The sequence below is a fragment of the Haemorhous mexicanus genome, chromosome 5 (genome assembly GCF_027477595.1).
Source record: "Haemorhous mexicanus isolate bHaeMex1 chromosome 5, bHaeMex1.pri, whole genome shotgun sequence".
Taxonomy (NCBI): domain Eukaryota; kingdom Metazoa; phylum Chordata; class Aves; order Passeriformes; family Fringillidae; genus Haemorhous; species Haemorhous mexicanus.
Genome location: NC_082345.1, coordinates 75,578,004 through 75,598,941, shown reverse-complemented (window position 1 = coordinate 75,598,941; position 20,938 = coordinate 75,578,004). Strand labels below are relative to the sequence as shown.

At 65.8% G+C, this 20,938-nt stretch overlaps 4 protein-coding genes across 7 annotated transcripts; 1 reads left to right on the top strand and 3 right to left on the bottom strand.

Annotated features, from left to right (window-relative positions):
* Positions 1-14: 14 nt before the first annotated feature.
* On the top strand, positions 15-10,090 carry NCAPH2 (non-SMC condensin II complex subunit H2). 4 transcript variants are annotated; one of them, XM_059847657.1, is made up of 21 exons: positions 15-93; positions 1,181-1,426; positions 2,956-3,057; positions 3,577-3,632; positions 4,038-4,113; positions 4,196-4,267; positions 4,686-4,765; positions 5,631-5,773; positions 5,848-5,928; positions 6,412-6,509; positions 6,715-6,786; positions 6,884-6,950; positions 7,411-7,518; positions 7,728-7,781; positions 8,271-8,341; positions 8,443-8,509; positions 8,649-8,717; positions 8,840-8,883; positions 8,996-9,097; positions 9,679-9,828; positions 9,905-10,090. In XM_059847657.1, the coding sequence occupies exons 2-21, from the start codon at positions 1,319-1,321 to the stop codon at positions 10,052-10,054; spliced, it is 1,770 nt and encodes a 589-aa protein (XP_059703640.1). In that variant the 5' UTR covers positions 15-93; positions 1,181-1,318; the 3' UTR covers positions 10,055-10,090. The 4 variants fall into 4 exon arrangements, with proteins under 4 accessions (XP_059703640.1, XP_059703637.1, XP_059703636.1 ...); XM_059847654.1 differs by lacking the exons at positions 15-93; positions 1,181-1,426; positions 2,956-3,057; ... (2 more) ...; positions 4,196-4,267; positions 4,686-4,765 and having other exon boundaries at positions 4,799-5,773; positions 5,851-5,928; positions 9,905-10,089; XM_059847653.1 differs by lacking the exons at positions 15-93; positions 1,181-1,426; positions 2,956-3,057; ... (2 more) ...; positions 4,196-4,267; positions 4,686-4,765 and having other exon boundaries at positions 4,799-5,773; positions 9,905-10,088.
* A 1,310-nt stretch (positions 10,091-11,400) lies between these two features.
* Positions 11,401-12,734, bottom strand: LOC132327943 (protein SCO2 homolog, mitochondrial). Its single transcript, XM_059847658.1, has 2 exons — positions 12,637-12,734; positions 11,401-12,176 (listed from the first exon to the last, which is right to left on the bottom strand). Exon 2 carries the CDS (start codon positions 12,166-12,168, stop codon positions 11,416-11,418), a length of 753 nt encoding a protein of 250 aa, XP_059703641.1. The 5' UTR covers positions 12,169-12,176; positions 12,637-12,734; the 3' UTR covers positions 11,401-11,415.
* A 222-nt stretch (positions 12,735-12,956) lies between these two features.
* Positions 12,957-18,622, bottom strand: TYMP (thymidine phosphorylase). Its single transcript, XM_059847659.1, has 8 exons — positions 18,363-18,622; positions 17,454-17,830; positions 16,958-17,087; positions 16,763-16,881; positions 16,144-16,306; positions 15,303-15,533; positions 13,494-13,634; positions 12,957-13,145 (listed from the first exon to the last, which is right to left on the bottom strand). Exons 1-8 carry the CDS (start codon positions 18,487-18,489, stop codon positions 12,973-12,975), a joined length of 1,461 nt encoding a protein of 486 aa, XP_059703642.1. The 5' UTR covers positions 18,490-18,622; the 3' UTR covers positions 12,957-12,972.
* Positions 18,623-19,222: 600 nt separating this feature from the next.
* On the bottom strand, positions 19,223-20,930 carry CIMAP1B (ciliary microtubule associated protein 1B). Its single transcript, XM_059847907.1, has 6 exons — positions 20,770-20,930; positions 20,488-20,691; positions 20,300-20,401; positions 19,850-19,965; positions 19,445-19,582; positions 19,223-19,354 (listed from the first exon to the last, which is right to left on the bottom strand). Exons 1-6 carry the CDS (start codon positions 20,876-20,878, stop codon positions 19,280-19,282), a joined length of 744 nt encoding a protein of 247 aa, XP_059703890.1. The 5' UTR covers positions 20,879-20,930; the 3' UTR covers positions 19,223-19,279.
* Between the last annotated feature and the right edge of the window lie 8 nt (positions 20,931-20,938).

Here is a 20,938-nt window from a genome sequence, read left to right as displayed (position 1 = left end):
AGCGGCGCCGTGACGTCAGCGGCGCGCGGGGCGCGTCACGGAGCGCGGGAAGGACGAAAATGGCGGCGGCGATCGGGGGATGAGGAGGGGCCGGTGAGGGGCGGGGAGCGGGGCCGGGAACACGGGCGGGGCCGGGATCGGAATCGGGGTTTGGATGGGGACCGGAACCGGGATCGGGATCAGGGTCGGGATCGAGGTTTGGATGGGGACCGGGACCGGGGTTTGGATGGGGACCGGGATCAGGGTCGGGATTGAGGTTTGGATGGGGACCGGGACCGGGGTTTGGATGGGGATCGGGATCAGGGTCGGGATCAAGGTTTGGATGGGGACCGGAACCGGGATCGGGATCACGGTCGGGATCGAGGTTTGGATGGGGACCGGGACCGGGGTTTGGATGGGGACCGGGATCAGGGTCGGGATTGAGGTTTGGATGGGGACCGGGACCGGGGTTTGGATGGGGATCGGGATCAGGGTCGGGATCAAGGTTTGGATGGGGACCGGAACCGGGATCGGGATCAGGGTCGGGATCAAGGTTTGGATGGGGACCGGGACCGGGGTTTGGATGGGGACCGGGACCGGGGTCGGGATTGAGGTTTGGATGGGGACGGGGACCGGGACCGGGATCAGGGTCGGGACCGGGGTTTGGATGGGGATCGGGATCAGGGTCGGGATTGAGGTTTGGAAGGGGATCGGGATTGAGGTCGGGATGGGGACCGGGATTGGGATCACGGTCGGGATCGAGGTTGAGAGTGCCGTTGGGGTAGGGATTGCGATGGGAATTGGGGTCGGGATCAAGGTCAGAATTGAGGTTGGGGTTGGGATCGGGACGGAGGTTGGGCTCGGGACCAGAGCAGAATTAAGGATGGGAATTGGGGTCGGGGTCGGGTGAGGGGTTAGGATGGGAAAGGGGATCAGGGTGAGAATCAGGGTGGGGACGGGGGTACAATTGGGGTTGAGTTTGAGGTCGGGGTCAGGTTGGGACTGAAGTTAGGGTCAGGTCCAGGTCAGGATTGGGATTACAGTCGGAGTGAGAATCAGGGTCAGGCTGGGATCAGGATCAGGCTTGGCAGTGGGGTTGGGATCTGTGTGTCGGGATTGGGATTGCTGTTGGGATTGGGGTGGGGATTTTGCAGCCCAAACAATTCCCCGTGGCCTGAGCTGTGTCCCCATTCCCACCCAGCTGAGCTGTGATTCCTGCAGAGCTTCCCCGGGGGCTGTCCCCTGCCCTGCAGCCCAGGACTCTCATTCCTGAGGGACCCTCCTCCAGAGCTGGGAGCTCCCAGGCCGCTTTTGGGGTCTCTGCAGGGGGGGTCCCATCATGGAAGAGGTGGATTCCCGCTTCCTGCACCTGCTGCAGCCCATCCGGGACCTCACCAAGAACTGGGAGGTGGACGTGGCTGCCCAGCTCGGGGAGTACCTGGAGGAGGTAACGGGGTCACCCCAGAGCTCCTCGTGTCCCCTGCCCCTCCTTTTCTCTCTTCTTTGTCTTCCTTTTATTCCTCTCTTTCCCCTCCTTTTCTCTCTCCTTTTCCCTCATTTTATCCCTTTCTTTCCCCCTCCTTTTCTCTCTCTGTTTTCTTCATCTTCTTCCTTTTATCCCTCTCTTTCCTTCTCCTTTTCTACCTATTTTTATCCCTCCTTTTCTCTCTCTTCTTCCTTTTATCCCTCTCCCCCTTTTCTCCCTCTTTTTATCCCTCCTTTTCTTCCTCTTTTCCCTTTCTTTTCTTCTTTTTCCTCCTTTCATTCCTCTCTTTCCCCCTCCTTTTCTCCCTCTTTTTATTCCTCCTTTTCTCCCTCCCTTTCCCCATCTTTTTCTCTCTCCTTTTATCTCTCCTTTTCTTCCTTTTCCCCCTCCTTTTCCCTCCTTTTCTCCATCTTTTCATCCCTCCCTTTCTCCCTCCTTTCCCTCCTTTCCTCCCCTCCCTGGCACCGTTTTCCCGGGTGAATCCCGGGCCATCCACCCGGGGTGGTGGCCTTGGGGACAATGACACCTTTGCCAGGCTCTCTGCCACTCCCCTCATCCCTGTCCCTGTGGCACCCCGGGCTCAGCCTCTCCTCCCTGCTTGGGAGGAACTCATTTATAGAGAATTCCCAAATCCTCACAGAATTTATTCACCTGTATGCAAACACTGAAATAACGTGTGCCGACCTAAAGCCATGAAATATAAATGGCATTGTTGGGAGAGGGCTTGAACTAAAAACAAGTTTCACAATATGGCCTTCCAAAGCAATTTTAGAGAATGAAAACTTTAATTTAATTAAGTTTTAATTAAAATTTGAATTTTAGAGAATTAAAACTGGGAAAGACGCATGGCAGCAAGACCACATGGAGTGAAAATAGAAGTGGTTAGTGCTAGAGTTAACAGCAATATTGGGATTAACATAAGGAATTATAAGGGGTTAGTGTTAGAATTAACAGCAGGTTTGTGTGGAAGAAGCTAATTGGGTGAAAAATACTTATAAGGTATGTTTATAAGAAAACATTTATATAAATGTAATATAAATATAAATACTTATATAAATATAACCTATATACAAATACTTATATGGATATAAGTATAGTATAAGCATGATGCAAATATAATATTAATATAAGTATTTGAAATGTTTATAAGAAAATAAGTTAGCTTTTAGTAGAAGAGTGTTGAGTTTTGCATCCCTCATGTCTCACCCTGTTGAGACTGACAACAGAATAAAACCTTTCCAAGCACCTCTCAGTTGCCCCAGGGCTGTAAAAGCTAAACCCAACCCCGACCCTGCCCCTCCCAGCTGGACCAGATCTGCATTTCCACCTTTCCAAGCACCTCTCAGTTGCCCCAGGGCTGTAAAAGCTAAACCAAACCCCGACCCTGCCCCTCCCAGCTGGACCAGATCTGCATTTCCACCTTTCCAAGCACCTCTCAGTTGCCCCAAAGCTGTAAAAGCTAAACCCAACCCCGACCCTGCCCCTCCCAGCTGGACCAGATCTGCGTTTCCTTCGACAACGGCAGAACCACCATGAACTTCATGGAGGCAGCGCTGCTGATCCAGGGCTCTGCCTGCATCTACAGCAGGAAGGTGAGCCCACGGCTGCTCCCTGCCCCATCCCATCCCATCCCATCCTCCTGAGCCACCCCGAGTCCCTGGGGTCACCCCGGAATTCCCCCTTGGCTTCACGTGGCTAATGGTTAGTTTCAGCTCCTCCTTCCAGAATCTGATCCCTTTGGAGGTGTTGGCAGCCCGGGGGAACAGCAGGAGTTCTGCTGTTCTCCAGGGTGGGATATAAAATCCTATTTTGTCACAAAATTGGTGGGATATTGGAGCTTTTTGACCACAAAGCCCTGGAGTGGTTTGGGTGGGAGGGGACCTCAAAGCCCATCCAGTGCCACCATGGGCAGGGACACCTTCCACTGTCCCAGGCTGCTCCAAATTCCAGGGATTTCCCCCAGTCTGGCCCTGGAATGGCTGAAAAAAAGGGAAAAGAGCACCAAACCCCATGGAACTGACCCACATAACGGGAGGGGGGGAGTCCCTCGGGTGGAGGGGCTTTCCCAGGAGCTGCTCCCCCCCTTCCCAGCCCCAGCTGCTGTTTTCCAGGTGGAATACCTGTACATGCTGGTCTGCCAGACCCTGGACAGCATCTCCAAAAAAAAGTGAGTGGGATTTTCCCTTCCCAGGGGGAATTTGTCCTGCAGAATCTCTGCCCTGTGTCTGTCCCGGTGCTGCCTGATCCTGGGCCAGCCCCACTCCCATCCCTGCCCTGGGAGGTGCATCCCAGGCTTGGGAATGCCACCACGGGGATAACACACACAGCCAGGGATGGTTTTCCTTCTGCTTCATGGGGGTTCAGGAGTCCAAAGGAACCTGAGGGAGCCTTTCCCAAAAGGAAAATCCCTTTGGAATGTGCTGCCAGCTCCTTTGGACTTTCACACTGACACGAACAAGAGGGAAAGCCCCATTGGTTTTTTTTTGGGGATTTTCCCACCTGGAGGGGCCACAGCAGGGCTGGAGGGGCCCTCTGCCACCATTCCATGGATCCTGAGCCCGTTTTTCCCTAGGAGGGAGAAGCTCCCCACCTCCCTGGACCCCGACGGCCGCGATGCCGACGCCACCTTCACGGACAAGGAGGAGGAGGTGAGGCGGGCCCTGTGCTCCCTGTCCTGCTCCAGAGGGTCCCTCTGCCAGCTGGGGTGACACTGGGGGGGCTTTCCTGCAGTTCCTGTCCCTGGATGACATCCCAGAAACCAGCCAGGCCAGCGTGGACATGAGGAGGGATCAGCAGCCTGCCGTAAGAGAAACCAGTTGCATTTTATGCCTCTTTTTATTTCTCCTTTCCCTCCTTTTACTCCTCTGTTTATCCCTCCTTCCTCTTTTTCTCCTTCCTTTTTTCCTATAGTTCCTTTTTTTATCCTTCCCTTTCCCCTTCCTTATCTCCCTCTTTTTCTCTCTTTAATTCCTGTTTTTATCTCTCCCTTTCCTCTATCCTTTTTCCCCTTTTCTTCTTTTTATCCCTCTCTTCCCCCTCCTTTTCTCCCTTCCTTTACCCCTCCTTTTTCCTTCTTTTCCTCTTTTTATCCCTCCCTTTCTCCCTCCTTTCCTTGGCACCATTTTCCTGGGTGCATCCTGGGGCCATCCACCCAGGGTGGTGGCCTTGGGGACAATGACACCTTTCTCAGGCTCTCTGCCACCTCCCCATCCCTTCCCAGGCCGTGAACATCGTTCCCCTGACCCCGATGTCCCTGGTGCCCCCGGAAGAGGGGGAGAAGAAGGAAAACCCCCTCCTGAGGTGCCACTCCTGGGATTGTCCCATGTCCCCTCCCCTGGATGGGATTGTCCCGTGTCCCCTCCCCTGCTTCTGTCCCTGGTGGGACTGTCCCATGTCCCCTTCCTCGGTGGGATTGTCCCCTGCTCCAGTGCCTGGATAGGATTGTCCCGTGTCCCCTCTCCTGGATGGGATTGTCCCCTGTCCCCTCCCCTGCTCCAGTCCCTGGGCGGGATTGTCCCGTGTCCCCTCTCCTGCTCCTGTCCCAGGGCGGGATTGTCCCATGTCCCCTCTCTTGGGTGGGATTGTCCCGTGTCCCCTCCCCTGCTCCTGTCCCTGGGCGGGATTGTCCCGTGTCCCCTCCCCTGGATGGGATTGTCCCGTGTCCCCTCCCCTGGATAGGATTGTCCCGTGTCCCCTCTCCTGGGCGGGATTGTCCCGTGTCCCCTCTCCTGCTCCTGTCCCAGGGCGGGATTGTCCCATGTCCCCTCTCTTGGGCGGGATTGTCCCGTGTCCCCTCCCCTGCTCCTGTCCCTGGTGGGACTGTCCCGTGTCCCCTCCCCTGCTCCAGTCCCTGGGCGGGATTGTCCTGTGTCCCCTCCCCTGTCCCCGTCCCTGGGCGGGGTTGTCCCCTGTCCCCTCCCCTGGGCGGGCTTGTCCCCTGTCCCCTCCCCTGGGCGGGCTTGTCCCGTGTCCCCTCCCCTGCTCCAGCCAGGGTCCCTCAGCACACGCACAATTCCTGCTGGGATCTGTGGAGGAGCAGGAAGATCCCGGGATGTGGGGGCCATCCAGGCCAGTCCGGTGCTGCTGGGAGAGCCGGGGTGCGCTGGGCTGGCCCAGGGCTGGCCCAGGGGACACTGGGGACAGTGCCGTGCCGGTGTCCCCGCAGCCGGCGCGGCGAGGTGCTGGCCAGCCGCAGGGATTTCCGCATGAACACCTCCACCCCGCACGCCTCCGGCGCCTTCCTGCTGGAGCTGGCCGGGCTCTCCCCCACCCACCCGCAGCAGGAGCAGCGCCTGGGCACAGCCACAGGTACCGGGGGCTCTGGGGCGGCTGTGTCACTGTCACTGTCACTGCCCGGACTCAGCTGTCACTGTCCCCGGCAGCAGCTCCGGGATCCAGCCCCGCGGAGCGTCCGAGCGCTGGCACGGCCCTGGTGCGGGCACTGAGCTTCTGCGAGGAGGCAGGTGAGGGGTGGCACCTGCCAGGCCTGTCCCGGGGTCCCTCTGTCCGTCCAGCAGGCTGGAGAGGAGGGGGAAGGGTGAATTTGTCCCTGACAAAAGGGGACAGTCAGGACTGGGCCCTGCTCCCAGAGAACAGGGACAGGAGGAGAGGGAATGGCCTCAGGGGGGATTTTGGGGAATTTCCTCCTGGAAAGGGCTGTGCAGTCCTGGCACAGGGGTGGGGTCCCCATCCCTGGAGAAGTTTAACATCCCTGTGGATGTGGCACTTGGGGACATGGGCAGTGGTGGCCCTGGCAGTGCTGGGAGCGCTTGGATTTGGGCTCTGAGGGATTTTCCAACCCTCCCAACTGCACCATTCCCTGCTCCTGCACTCTGCTGCCCATGGGCCCTGGCAGGAGAAACTCCTGGGGAGATTCCTTGGCAGACAGGGTGGGAATGGGGGGTCCTGGAAGCTTCTCCAGCCTCTGCCCATTCCAACCCCTCCAGATGCTGCAGGACCTGACGATGACGACATTCCCGGGGCCCCCCTGGGGGAGGACATGGAAGTGACCCCGGTCCCTAACGAACACATCGTGGCTCAGAGGGTCTGTGTGGGGCAGGGGCTTGGGGGGCTCCCTGTGCTCCTTCCTTGCATCCCCTCACTCCTTCCCTGGATCCCTGGAGCCCCACAGCCTTGTGTTCCTTCCCTGGATCCCTGGAGCCCCTTGTTCCCCTTGCTCCTGGAGCCCCTAATTCCTTCCCCAAGCCCCTGGATCCCCGTCCCTCACTGTCCCTCTCCGTGTCCCCCAGAGCACGCCCCGGACCCGGGGGTACATGCTGCGGGAGAGACCCCCCAGCCCAGACCCCAAAGCCCTCAGCAAGGTAAGGGGGAGCCTGGAGCCAGGGAGATCCCAAATCCGGGCAGGATGGGACCCCTGGAGTGCCCCAGAGCCCCTGCCCATCCTCACCCCTGTGCCAGGAGGAGCCCAATCCGTGGCAGAGCCTCGACCCCTTCGGAGACTCCGAGGAGAAGCCCTTCAGGAAAGGTATTTCTGGGGAACCTGGGCAGCTCCAGGGGAGCAGGGACAGCATGGCCTGTGGTGGGTCATCCCTGGCCACGTGTCCCTCAGTGTCCCCAGCCCCACAGCGGGTCATTCCCAGCCCCATATCCCTCAGTATTCCCAGCTCCATGGTGGGTCCTTCCTAATCCCATGGGAGGGCCATTCCTATGTGTCCCTCAGTGTCCCCAGTCCCACACTGGGGTATTCCTGCTCCCACAGGAGGACATTCCCAGCCCCATGGGAGGTCCTTCCCAGCCCCACATCCCCATCGCCATGGCAGGTCCTTCCCAGCCCCACAACGGATCACTCCCAGCCACACTGGACATCCTAAGTGTCCCTGTCCCCACGCTGGGTCATTCCAGCCCCACGACATCCAGAGGGGTCCCTTCCCCTTCCCAGCCCCTGGCAGTGGCCGCACACCTGGTGTCACCGTTGTCACCTGCAGGGAGGCCCTTCCTGGTGCCACACGGCCTGGATGATGTGGTTGGAGGCAAGAGGAAGAGGAGGGGCCCGAGGAAGCTCCAGGATTTCACAAGATGGTTCTCTGCTGCCTGTGAGTGATTCCTGTGGGATTGGGATCCAAAAGGATTTAAAAATCTTTAACAGAAGGATTTAACAGCCCTGTGCATGTGGCACTTGGGGACATGGCAAAGGTGGCCTTGGCAGTGCTGGGGGGGACTTGATGGGCTCAGAGGGCTTTTCCAACTTTGATAAATCCATGGAATTTCCATCCAATGATTATTCCTGATCTGCTTCTCCCAGACAACAACGTCACAGAGGGCCAGAAAACCAGGAGGAAGGGCCCCACCTTCGCAGGTGAGGGGACACGGGCAGGGACACATTCCCTGTCCTGGGGGACACCAGGGACTGGGTCCTGCAGTGGGGAGGGCATGGAGGGGAAGGACACCCCAGAACTGGGGGAATGGACACCAGGGACTGGGTCCTGCAGTGGGGAGGGCATGGAGGGGAAGGACACCCCAGAACTGGAGGAATGGACACCAGGGACTGGGTCCTGCAGTGGGGAGGGCATGGAGGGGAAGGACACCCCAGAACTGGGGGAATGGACACCAGGGACTGGGTCCTGCAGTGGGGAGGGCATGGAGGGGAAGGACACCCCAGAACTGGGGGAATGGACACCAGGGACTGGGTCCTGCAGTGGGGAGGGCATGGAGGGGAAGGACACCCCAGAACTGGGGGAATGGACACCAGCTCCTGCAGAGGAGAAGACCCTGGGATGCCTGGGGGGGTTCTGCTTTGGGGGGGCGCAGAGGGGCCATCCCAAATCCCTGTTCCCACCCCCTGCAGACCTGGAGGTGCTGTACTGGCGGCAGTTCAAGGAGCGGCTGGCGGTGCACAGGAAGCTCCAGAGCCGGGGGGTGAGTGGGGTGTGGGCTAAACTGGGAACTTGGGGGGGCTCCAGCACCCCCTTGCCATGCTCTGGGGGTGCTCAGTGCTTCAGGGCTGTTCCTCCCCCCAGGAGCTGCTGAGGGAGCCGGAGCCAGAGCTGGAGCAGGAGCACGGCGCCGATAGCGAGGAAGGGGCAGGTGCTGGAACCCAAAACCCCAAATCCCCCCAGCCCAAAATCCCCCCTGGGGAGCCTTTCTTTCCCTCCTGGGCGTCTGGGGGTGTCCCAGGAGGTTGGGGGGTCTCAGGGGACACTGAGGAGTGTTCCCATCCTGGCAGACAATGATTTTGTGGAGCACGAGGACATGGAGCCCGAGGCACCAGAGGAGCTGGAGGAAGGAAACCTGGGTGAGCTGCTGACCCTTCCATCCCCAATTCCCTGGCCCGTCTGTCCCCACTCTGTCCCCTGTCCCTCCCATGGGGTGGCAGGGTGCTGCTCCCCCCCCCTCTGGTGACCCCTTTTCCCACAGACCCCCCTGAACCTGGCTACGAGGAGCTGGTGCGCAGGAACGTGGTAGGTGCCGGTGCGGGGACCTGGGTGACTCCAGACGGCCAAGGTGTCCCCAGGAGGTTTGGGGGTGTCCCCAGGAGTGCGGGGGTGTCCCCATTGCTGTCCCTGTCCCCAGGAGCTGTTCATGGCCAGCTCCCAGAAGTTCGCGCAGGAGACGGAGCTGTCGCAGCGCATCCGGCAGTGGGAGGAGCTGGTAGAGCCGCTGCTGCAGGAGCAGGCACGGACCGGGCTGGGCTGGGACCTGGGGGGCACTGCCTGGGCTGGGCAGGGGGCTGGCACTGCCCTGCTCACACCTAACGCTCAGTACCCACCCACTCTGAGCCCTCCGCCCTTCCTTGCCCATCCCTGAGCATCCTGTACCCGCCCCAGAGCCCCCTGCCCACATTTGAGCACCCCCTGCCCCTCTCTCTCTACCCCTGAGCCCCCTGCCCACCCCTGACCCCTCATACCTGCAGGAATCCTGTGCTGTGTTCCATGTCCCTGGGTAAGGGCTGGCACTGACAGGTGGCACTCCCTGACCCTTGCTGTCCCCCAGGAGAGCCGTGTCCCGTTCAATGTCCGAGCCTATGGGCTGGCACTGACCAGTGACACTCCCTGTCCCCTCCCTGTCCCCCAGGAGAGCCGTGTCCCGTTCGATGTCCGAGCCTACGGGCTGGCACTGACAGATGGCACTCCCTGACCCTCGCTGTCCCCTCCCTGTCCCCCAGGAGAGCCGTGTCCCGTTTGATGTCTGAGCCTACGGGCTGGCACTGACCAGTGGCACTCCCTGATCCCCACTGTCCCCTTGCTGTCCCCCAGGAGAGCCGTGTCCCGTTCGATGTCCGAGCCTACGGGCTGGCCCTGACCGAGCGCTGTGCGGAGGTGGGCCAGTGGCACTCGCTGGCCAGCCTGGTGGCCGGGCAGCCCCCGTTCGAGGTGTGCCGCTACCTGCTGGCCTCGCTGCAGCTGGTAAGGCTTTGGGGGCTCCCTGGGGGGGTCGCTGGGTGTGCCAGGACCCCCGGCCACCCCCTGTCCCCCCCTCCAGGCCAACGACGGGGAGGTGGAGCTGGCGCAGGAGCCGGGGCTGGAGGCGGCGCTGGACACGGCGCGGCTGCGGCTGCTCTCGACCCGCCCGGCCCACGAGAGGTTCCAGCACTTCCAGCTGCCCTCCCAGAGGGACCCCGGCCCCCAATAAACCCCCCCTTTTGCTAAGGAGAGGCCTCTTCCCTTGGGGGGGGTCACTTCAGTCACCTGCACAGGGACCCCCAGCCATGGGGAGGGGGCTGGGGGGCTACAGGGGGTGGGAGGGGTTGGCAGGTTCCTCTGGCCACCCAGCTTTTGTCTCCCTTTGGGAAGGGGGCACTTTACTCACCTATGCAGAGCCCCCTGCCCCATGGGACACTCCTGGGGGGCTGCAGGGGTCCCTCCCTGCCATGTGACACTGCTGGGGGGCAGTGGGGTCTGGTGGGGGTCCCTCCACCCACATTTTCCCCTTCACAGGACACTGCTGGGGGGTTTGGTGGGGGTCCCTTCACCCACATTCTCCCCTTCACAGGACACACCTGGGGGTCGCTCCACCTGCCCACTCAAAACCTTCCTCATCCCAGACCATTCCTGGGGATATTGGGGGCTGTCAGCTGTCCCCTCCCTGCCCTGTGCCACTCCTGCAGGGCGTGGGCTCTGTCCCTCCTACAGGACACACCTGGGGGACACTGGAGGTGTCAGATGTCCCTTCCCAACCATGTGACACCCCTGTAGGTTGTGGGCTCTGTCTCTCGAATGGGACACACCTGGGGGCTGTCTGCTGTCCCGTCTCTGCCATGTGACAGCCCTCAGAGAGTGTGGGCTCTCTCTCCTCCACAGAACACACCCGGGGGACACTAGAGGTGTCAGATGTCCCTCTTCATGTGACACCCCTGCAGGGTGTGGGCTCTGTCAGGGCTGTCTCTCCCACAGGACACTGGGGGCTGTCTGCTGTCCTCCATGTGACACCCCTGCAGGCTGTCAGGGCTCTGTCCCCACCATGGGACACACCTGAGGAACACTGGGGGCTGTCTGCTGTCCTCCATGTGACACCCCTGCAGGCTGTCAGGGCTCTGTCCCCACCATGGGACACACCTGAGGAACACTGGGGGCTGTCTGCTGTCCTCCATGTGACACCCCTGCAGGCTGTCAGGGCTCTGTCCCCACCATGGGACACACCCGGGGGACACTGGGGGCTGTCAGCTGTCCTCCATGTGACACCCCTGCAGGCTGTCAGGGCTCTGTCCCCACCATGGGACACACCTGAGGAACACTGGGGGCTGTCTGCTGTACTCCATGTGACACCCCTGCAGGCTGTCAGGGCTCTGTCCCCACCATGGGACACACCCGGGGGACACTGGGGGCTGTCAGCTGTCCTCCATGTGACACCCCTGCAGGCTGTCAGGGCTCTGTCCCCACCATGGGACACACCTGAGGGACACTGGAGGCTGTCAGCTGTCCCTCCCCCACCATGTGCCTCCCCCACACCCCAAACCACGACAGAGCCCACTCGGGGGGGGCGGTCACGGCCGTTTATTGCCCTCCCGCGGGGGGCAGCGGCTCGTAGGCGTCCATGTGTCCCCTGACGCTCCGCGCCACCTCCTCGGCCGTGCGGGAGCGCCCGTAGCAGTCCCGGAAGACGCCGTCGGGATCCACGAGGAACGTGAGCACCGAGTGATCCACCACGTAATCCCCGTCGGCGTCGCGGGGCCCGGCGCTGACGTAGACGCGGAAGGCGGCGGCGGCGGCCCGCACCTGCTCGGGGGTGCCGGTGAGCCCCAGCAGGCGCGGGTGGAAGTCCCGCAGGTACCGCGCCAGCGCCGCCGCGTCGTCGCGCTCGGGGTCCACGGTGACGAAGAGCGGCTGCAGCGGCGGCAGCGCCGGGTCGCGCTCCAGCAGCTCCACGGCGCGGCTCAGCTTCTCCAGCTCCTCCGGACACACGTCCGGGCAGTGCGTGAAGCCGAAGTACAGCAGCACCCAGCGGCCCAGGAAATCCGCCTTGCTCCGCGCCGTCCCCGACGTGTCCTGCAGATGGAAGTCGCCCTGGCCCAGCGCCAGCTGGCGGAGGTGTTGGAGGCGGCGGGAGCGCTGCTGCCGCTCCTTCTGGTGCCGCAGGTACAGCCAGCCCGCGGCCGCCGCGCCCGCCACCGCGCCCGCCACCGCCAGGCGCCGCCGCAGCGGGAGCCGCGGGGCGGCGGGGGGCACGGCCAGGCGGCGCCGGGGGTGGCACGGGGCTGGGCACAGCCGCGGGCACAGCTGCGGGATGGGGCGCAGGGACCGCAGCATCGCTGGGGCTGTGGGGAGCGGCGAGAGGAGGGTCAGGGGGCGGGAGCTGCCCCGGTGTCCCCTCCCCGCGGTGGGTTTTGATTTCAGTCCTGTGCCCCAAATGCCCCCTGACTCCTCATTTCACCCCTCCTGATACCCTTGGACCCCAAGCCGTCACCCCCCCAGACTCCCACCCTGTCCCTGCTGCTCTTTCCCCCCCGCCCTCCAGCCCAAATGCTCCCTGACCCCTCATTCCACCACGCCTGACCCCCCGGGACCCCAACCCTGCCCCCCAAATACCCCCTGCCCCCGCCGTGCCCTCGGACCCGCCGCCCTCCAGCCGCTGACCCCGCGTCCTGCGGCCCTCGGCACCCCATCCCTGACCCTGCTGCTCCTGAACCCGCGCTCTGCCCCTCAAACGCCCGCTGACCCCTCATTCCCCCCTCCCGGCGCCCTCCCCTCCACCCGCGGCGTGCAGTCCCCGCTGACCTTTGGCTCTGCCCGGTCCCCCCGCGCCCCGTCCGCCGCCGCTCCCGCCCGAAGCACCCGCGCCGCTGCCGCCGGAACCGGAAATACCGGGAGGGGGCGGGACCACAGCATAAAGGGGCGGGACCACCGCAAGAGGGGGCGTGGTCTATAGAGCGCTCGCACAATGTGGGCGGGACATTTTCAAAACGAGAGGGGCGTGACCAATGTGAGGGCGTGACCAGGCCCTCGTGCACTCTCCCCTTTCCACCACGAGGTGGCGCCACCGCCCCGCGCCGCAGCCCTCAGAATCGTGGGGGGTGAATCGCGACATGGCCCCGACATGGCGATCATCGCGGTTTATTGTGAGTCCCGGCACGGCCCGGGGAGGGCTCCCGAGGGCACGATGGTCTCGGCCACCAGCGGCGGCGGGTCCCGGGGAGGCTCCGGGCCGAGGCACAGCGCGTCCTGCAGCTCGCGCCGGCCCTCCGCGCTGAGGGTCCCCTCATGGTGCACCCGCAGCCAGGGCTCGCCTGAGGGAGGGGGACACGGAGGGGTCACCGGGGGCTCTGATCCCCCCAAATATCACCCCCAGCTGGGGTGCACCCACAGCCGGGAATCGTCTGAGGGAGGGGGACACGGAGGGGTCACCGGGGGCTCTGATCCCCCCAGATATCCCCCCAACTGGGGTGTACCCGCAGCCAGGGCTCGTCTGAGGAGGGGGACACGGAGGGGACACCGGGGGCCGTGTCCCCCCGGACCCCAGATATCCCCCCCAGCTGGGGTGCACCCGTAGCCAGGGTCGTCTGAGGGGGGGGACACACACGGGGATGCCCGTGGGGCACACGGGGGTGATGGGGGTTTTGGGGAGCCCCCCTCACCTGCCCGCAGGTGCTGCCCGGTGCCCACCAGCAGCTCGGCGCCCACGCGGGGGTTCACGGGGTCCCCGGCCCGCGAGCGGCCCGCGCCCAGGCGGTGCAGGACCTGCGCCAGGGGCAGCGCCCGCACCTGCTGCACCCAGCCTGGGGGAAAGGGGGACGGGGGGTCAGGGACTTGGGGGGGACAGGGACATGGGGGGACAGGGATATGGAGGGGGGACAGGGGCATGGGGGGGACAGGGACATGGGGGGGGACAGGGATATGGAGGGGGGACAGGGATATGGGGGGTGACATGGACATGGGGGGGACAGGGACATGTAGGGGGACAGGGACATGGGGGGGACAGGGACATGGGGGGGGACAGGGACATGGGGGGGGACAGGGATATGGAGGGGGGACAGGGATATGGGGGGGGACAGGGACATGGGGGGGACAGGGACATGGGGGGGGACAGGGATATGGAGGGGGGACAGGGACATGGGGGGGGACAGGGACATGGGGGGGGACAGGGATATGGGGGGGAACAGGGACACGGGGGGGACAGGGACATGGGGGGACAGGGATGTGGAGGGGGGACAGGGATATGGGGGGGGACAGGGATATGGAGGGAACAGGGACATGGAGGGGACAGGGACATGGGGGGACAGGGATATGGAGGGGGGACAGGGATATGGGGGGGGACAGGGATATGGAGGGGGGACATGGACATGGGGGGGACAGGGACATGGGGGGGACAGGGGCATGGGGGGGACAGGGACATGGAGGGGGACAGGGATGTGGAGGAGGGACAGGGACATGGTGGGGACAGGGACATGGAGGGGGGACAGGGATATGGAGGGGGGTCAGGGGCATGGGGGGGACAGGGACACGGGGGGGACAGGGACATGGGGGGGACAGGGACATGGAGGGGACAGGGACATGGGGGGGACAGGGACATGGAGTGGAACAGGGACATGGAGGGGACAGGGACATGGAGTGGAACAGGGACATGGAGGGGACAGGGACATGGAGGGGACAGGGACATGGGGGGGACAGGGACATGGGGGGACAGGGACGTGGAGGGGACAGGGAGGTGGGGGGGACAGGGACATGGAGGGGGGACAGGGACATGGAGGGGAACAGGGACATGGGGGGACAGGGACATGGGAGGGACAGGGACGTGGGGGGGACAGGGACATGGAGGGGACAGGGACATGGAGGGGGACAGGGACACGGGGGGTAAACCCCAGCCTGGGGGCTACGAGAGGAGCACGGGGACACAGGGAGGTCGGGAGGGGCAGGGGGATCAGGGACGTGGAGGGGGGAAACCCCAGCCTTGGCAGGGCAGGGACATTATGGGGATTCCCAATATGGGGGCCTCAGGGACATGGGGGACACGGGGGAGAGCCCCCAGCCTGGGAGGGGAGTGGGAGTGGCATGGATATGACAGGGGGACCCCATCCTGAGCAGGTCACGATCATGGCATCCCCCAGGGCGGGGTGTGGGACGGGGGGCACAGGTCACAGCCCCAGAACACGGGATGGGGAAGCAGGGAGCCTCAAGGGGCAGGGTATGGGGCATGGGGGTTTGGGGACCCCCAAGCACAGAGGATGGGGGCAGGGGGGTGCGGATGAGGACTCTCAGGGTGGGGGGAATAATCCAGGGTAGTCTTGATTAGTCCTCCTTAATCCCAGGGAGGAGCAAGGGGTGGGAAGGGTAGGAGGGGATGGGGACAGTGGGAATGGGGGGATCCTGACCCCGCCGGAGAGGCACGGGGTGAGGGGAGGGTGGGGGGTTTGGGGTGCAGGATTTGGGGTGGGGTCCCCTCTGACCTTCCTGCGGCGCGGGCAGCTCCTCGCAGACCTTGGCCTCGCCCAGGAGCTGGCGGCGCTGTGCGGGGGTCCCGGCACAGAGGCCCCGGGCGGTGTCGGGGGGCACCCCCTGAGCCCCCAGCATGGCCTCGAAGGTGCCCAGGGCGGAGCCATCGTCCAGAGCCCGGGCCAGGCGCTCACGGCCCTGCTCGGCACCCGCGGCCATCCCGCACTGCCACAGCAGCACCCCGCCTGCACCCCAAAGGGGACACGGGCTGGGACCCCCTCACCCCAAACAGGGCCCCACAGGGACCCCCTGCTCCATCCCGCAGTGCCACAGCAGCGTCCCACCTGCACCCCAAAGGGACACGGGCTGGGACCCCCTCACCCCAAACAGGGACCCCCTGCTCCATCCCGCAGTGCCACAGCAGCACCCCGCCTGCACCCCAAAGGGACACGGGCTGGGACCCCCACAGGGACCCCCACTCCTGGGAAGCCCCCAACCCTGCCCCACTGCCCCTCTGCGCCCCCACCCCTGCTCAGCCCTGCGGGACAGGGAGGAAGGGCGAGGGCAAGGGGAAAGAGACAGGGACCCCGTGAGGGGCTTAGGAGGGGACCCCGGGACTGGGGGGCCAGGACTGGACACTGGACCCGTGTCTGGGACCCTGGCCCCCTGTGTCCTCCCCTGTCGCACTGACCCAGGGCTGTGACCAGGTGTCGCAGGTCGGGGGTCCGCCCCCTCCCTTGTCCCCCCGGGTTCCCCCGTGTCCCCCCGCTGACCCAGGGCGGTGACCAGGTGTCGCAGGTCGGGGGTCCGCCCCCTCCCTTGTCCCCCCGGGTTCCCCCGTGTCCCTCCACTGACCCAGGGCGGTGACCAGGTGTCGCAGGTCGGGGGGGCCGCCCCCCTCCAGGCACTCGAGCGCCTCCAGCACCTCCAGCGCGTTGCCCACGGCGCGGCCCAGCGGCTGGTCCATGCGGGTCAGCAGGGCCGCGGTGCGGATGCCCAGGTGGGCGCCCACCTCCACCTGCGCGGGGACACGCGCGGGGATGGTGGGGACAGCGGGCCGGGAGAGCGGACAAGGACAGGGACAGCGGGCAGGGATAGGGATGGACAGGGACCGGGACACGTGGGGACAGGGACAGGGACAGAAGCAGAGACACGCAGGGGCAGTGGGAAGGAGAACAGACAGGGACAAGGGACAGCAGGCAGGGGTAGGGATGGTCAGGGACAACAGGCGGGGACAGTGGGCAGGGACAGAGACAGGGCAGGGATAGGGGACAAGCAGGGACACGGACAGCCAGGGGCAGGGGCAGCGGGCAGGGTCAGGAACGGAAGCAAGGACAGGAACACCAGACGGGGACAGGAGCAGGGACAGCGGGAATGGCCCGGGACAGCAGGCAGGCAGAGAGGACAGGGACAGTGCGAGGGGACAGCGGGCAGGGCAGCCGGGCAGGGGTCCCGGGGGTCCCCGAGGTCTCACCAGGCTCCGTGCCAGCTCCCGCGCGCTCTCCTGGGTGGGGTACAGAGCTGCCCCCCCGAACTTCACATCGAGCACCAGCGCCGAGAGCCGCTCCGCCGCCTTCTTGCTGAGGATGGAGGCTGGGCCGGGCGGGGGGGGTCACCGCCTGCGCCCCTCCCCGCGCCCCGCGTGTCCCCGCGTCCCGCGTGCCCGTACCGGTGATGAGGGGCAGGCTGTCCACGGTGGCCGTGACGTCGCGCAGCCCGTAGAGCACCCGGTCCGCGGGCACCAGCTCCGCGCTCTGCCCCACGATGCAGCAGCCCACCCGCGCCAGGATGTGCTGCATCTGCGGGCAGCGGTGTCCCGGTGGCACCCCACTGACACCCCACTGACACCCCATGGACACCCACACGACCCACGGGCACCCCAAGGGCACTCCCCATCTCTTGCACCCTTTTGGGTCCCCGTAAGGACACACAACCCATTGGCACCTGTACCCCCATCAGCACCCCGTGGCAACCACCCCCTCTTCGGACCCCTTGGTCCCCCCTTGGTCACCCCACACCCCATGGGTGCCCCAGTGGGACCCCGACATCACCCCACTGTCACCCCCCACCCCTCTGGAGCCCCGGTGCACCCGAGTGCGGGTCCTGCAGGGTGTGAGGGTGCCCGTGGTGTCCCCGTCCCTCACCCGTCACCCCCCGTCTGTCACCTCCTCGGGGCTCTGGGAGACGCAGAATCCGGGAATGGCCTCCAGCTTGTCCAGGGTGCCCCCGGTGTGGCCCAGCCCGCGCCCGCTGATCATGGGCACCTGGGGAGGGGCACAGGTGGGCACAGGGGCTCGGGGCCACCCCCCGTCCCCGCCCCATCCCCGGGTCCCCCTCACCTTGCAGCCGCAGGCGGCCAGCGCGGGGGCCAGGGCCAGGCTGACCTTGTCCCCGACGCCACCGGTCGAGTGCTTGTCCACCACCAGCCCGTGCCAGGCGGGCGGCCAGGCCAGCGTCCGGCCAGAGGTGGCCATGGCCTGGGTCAGGGCCAGTGTCTCACTCGCGTCCATGCCCCGCAGCCGGATGGCCATCAGCATGGCGCCTGGGGTGACAGCGGCCGGCCACATGTCACCTCCCCGGTCCCCTCCCCTGTCCCCAACCTGACCCGTGCCCTGCTGCCAGATGCCATCTGCATGGCACCCGGGGACACGCGGGGCCACCTCAGTGCGCTCCCCAGGACCCCCACCCATCCCCTGGCCGTGACCCTCTGCCACGTCCTGGGGTCCCCCTCTCTCCCCTCCATGGGGTCCCCCAGCTATGTCCCCTGCTCATGACCCCCTGCTGTGTCCTGGAGTCCCCCTCTTGTCCTCCCAGGGTGGTCCCCCAGCCGTGTCCCCTGCCCAGGACCCCCAGCACATCCCGGGGTTTCCCTTGCTGTCCCTCCCGCTGCGGGGACGGCCCCCTGCCCGGTGTCCCCTGTGCCCGTGTCACTCCCCTGGCCGTGTCCCCCCGGCTCTGCCCTCGCTCCCCGCCACGTCCCCGTCCCGTTGGCGCATCCCCGGCCATGTCCCCCCTCACGCTCCCTCCGCTGCCCTCCCGCCCCCGGGGTGTCCCCGCGTCCCTCCCGCCCGCACCGATCTGTCCCTGCTGCGCGGTGCCCTCGGTGACGCCGCGCACGAAGCTCCGGATCTCGGCGTCCTCCAGGCGCTCCCCGTCCCGCTTCTTGCGGATCAGGGTCGGGAGAGGGGTCGGGGCGTCCATCCCTGTCCCGGACAGCTGGCACCCCGGTTTGGGACAGCTGGCACCGCGGTGTGGCAGCGGTCACACCCCGAAGTGTCACCGATGGCACCTGAGCCCGCAGGGCCGCGCCCCGGTTGCTCAGAGCCGCCGCCCCGAGCCCGCATGGCCGCGCCTGCCCCGGCGCTGCCGGGACCTGCCCGCTGCCCGGCCTGGCCCCGTGCCGGCCTGGCCCCGTGCCGGCCTGGCCCCGTGCCGGCCTGGCCCCGTGCCCGGTGCCCGCTGCCCGCGGGCGGCGAGGCGGCTCCGGCCGTGGACTCTGAGCCCGGGGCAACGAGCGGGGCACGGCAGAGGCAGAGGCAGGGGGTGACACGGGGGTGGCACGGAGGGTGACACGAGGGGTGGCCCCCTGGTCCCTCATTCGCCCTGGGCACCCGCAGGTGATGCCCTGCCAGGGATCCTTCCCATCCCACACATCCCACAGAGTGCGGGGAGTCCTCAAGGCGCGGCGCTGATGCCCGTCCCTCCCTGTTCGGTGTCTCCAGAGCCCCCCACTCCCCGAAGTCCTGGGTGGGACGGGATGGGACTGGAGCAGGGAGGGGGTTGGTAGCACATCGCGCACCCCGAGCACGTCCCACCCACCATGGCGTCCCTCTCCGTGCTCTTGCCAGGGTCTCCCTCGGGATGGGCAAAGTGTGGCTTTAGGGGAGCCCCCGGCCCCCATGCGACGCAGCGGGACAGAAGGAGAGCGAGCGAGTGCTGCTGAAGTTCGTGTTTGTCACAGGCTGACAGTGTCACCCGCGTCCCCGTTCTCCTACAGTTGCATGTCCATCACGGGGACCACAGATTCCGAGTGGCGCACACCGAAGGTCTGTCCTTGTTTCCGTTCCTGCGGGAGGACAGAGGCGATGTGAAGGTGAGGGGCTGTGGGTCCCTGTCCCCCAGCCCTGTCCCTGTCCCTCTCCCCCTCCCCGCTCACCGGCTTGGGGTAGTAGTCGCTGGGGCTGGGCGTGTTGGAGGTCGGGCGGGAGTGGGTCCGCCCCACTATGGTGCAGCGGGGGGCCCGCGCCATGTACAAGTTGGTGTCCACGGTGCCGTACTTGTTGGGTCCTGGGGTCTGCGGCGAGAGGGACGGGTGACATCACCCCCTGGACGCCCCACATCCTCGGTACCCGGAGCCCCTGCACCCCACACGCTTGGCACCCCAGCCCCCCGGAGTCGTGGCACTCCAGACTCCCCACGGACCCCTGACACCCCACACTCCTGGTACCCCAGCCCCCCGGGACCCCAGATCCCAGCCCCCGGCACCCCAGTCCCTTTGCACCTGATCCCCCAGTCCCCCGGCCCCCTGCCCCCCCAGTCCCCCGGCCCTCCCAGCCCCCACCTTTTTATTGTCGTCGAAGATGCTGCGGCCTCGCCCTGTCATGGTGTATTGGGGGGTCGATGTCTTGTCCACCAGGCGGGGCCCCACCACGGGTGGCAGCTGGTAGGTGGCAGGGCCTGGGGGAGGACACGGCTCAGGGGGACACGGGGCTTCACCCTCCCGCGGGCTGGGAGGGAAGGCTCGGCCCCGGGGCGCTGGGGGGTCAGACCAACCGGGAGATGTCGGGGAGCCCACTCTGGCCCAGGGGGATGGGGGATCCCAGCCCGAGGAGGAGATGGGGGGCCCAGCCCAGAGGAGACTGGGGGGTCCCGGCCCGGTCCAGCACAGGGGGAATGATGGGGATCCCAGCCCCTGTGGGATGTTGGAGGTCCCAGCCCAGCCCCAGGGCGATGACGGGGTCCCAGCCCCGGGGGACGCAGGGGTCCCCTCACGCCCCCCTCTCTCTCTCACCTGGCGTCTGCTGGGGTTTGTCCGGGCGGGTCCGGGACCTCACGGAGCAGGCGGGGGCCGAGGGCAGGGTCACCCTGTTTGCCTGCTCCGGGGAATAATACGCTGCAGGGGGCGAGCGGGGGTCAGCCGCCGTGAGCTGCGGGCGCTGCGCGGGGCTCCCGCCGCCGGGGCTGCGGCCCCTCACTCACCTGGCCCGGGGGTGTCGCTGGCCCGCTGCTCGCGGGGACGGCCGCTCATGGTAAAGGCGGGGCCGCGTTCCCGGCCCCGGGCGGTGCAGTCGGCGGGCACCAGGTACTGGGGGCCGGGGGAGCGCGGCTCCTCGGGGCCCTCCAGCCTCATCCCGAAGGTGTAGGCGGGGGCGCGGCGGCCGGAGGGGTCGCGCTGGTCTTGGCCTGGGGGCGGGCAGGGGCTCGGTGGGACTCGGCCCCCCCGGCTCCCGTCCCCCGCGGGCCCCGCGGCCCCGCACTCACCGATGCCGCCGGAGATCCCGTACTTGGGCCCGGGGCTCCGGTACACGGCCGAGGTGGGCCCCCGGGGCCGGTGGGGTCTCCAGGGACCCACCCAGCCGTCGTCTGGCATGAGGGGTTCTGCTGGTGCCGCCCCCGTCTCAGCCTCGGCCCCCCGGCCGGTGGCCTCGGC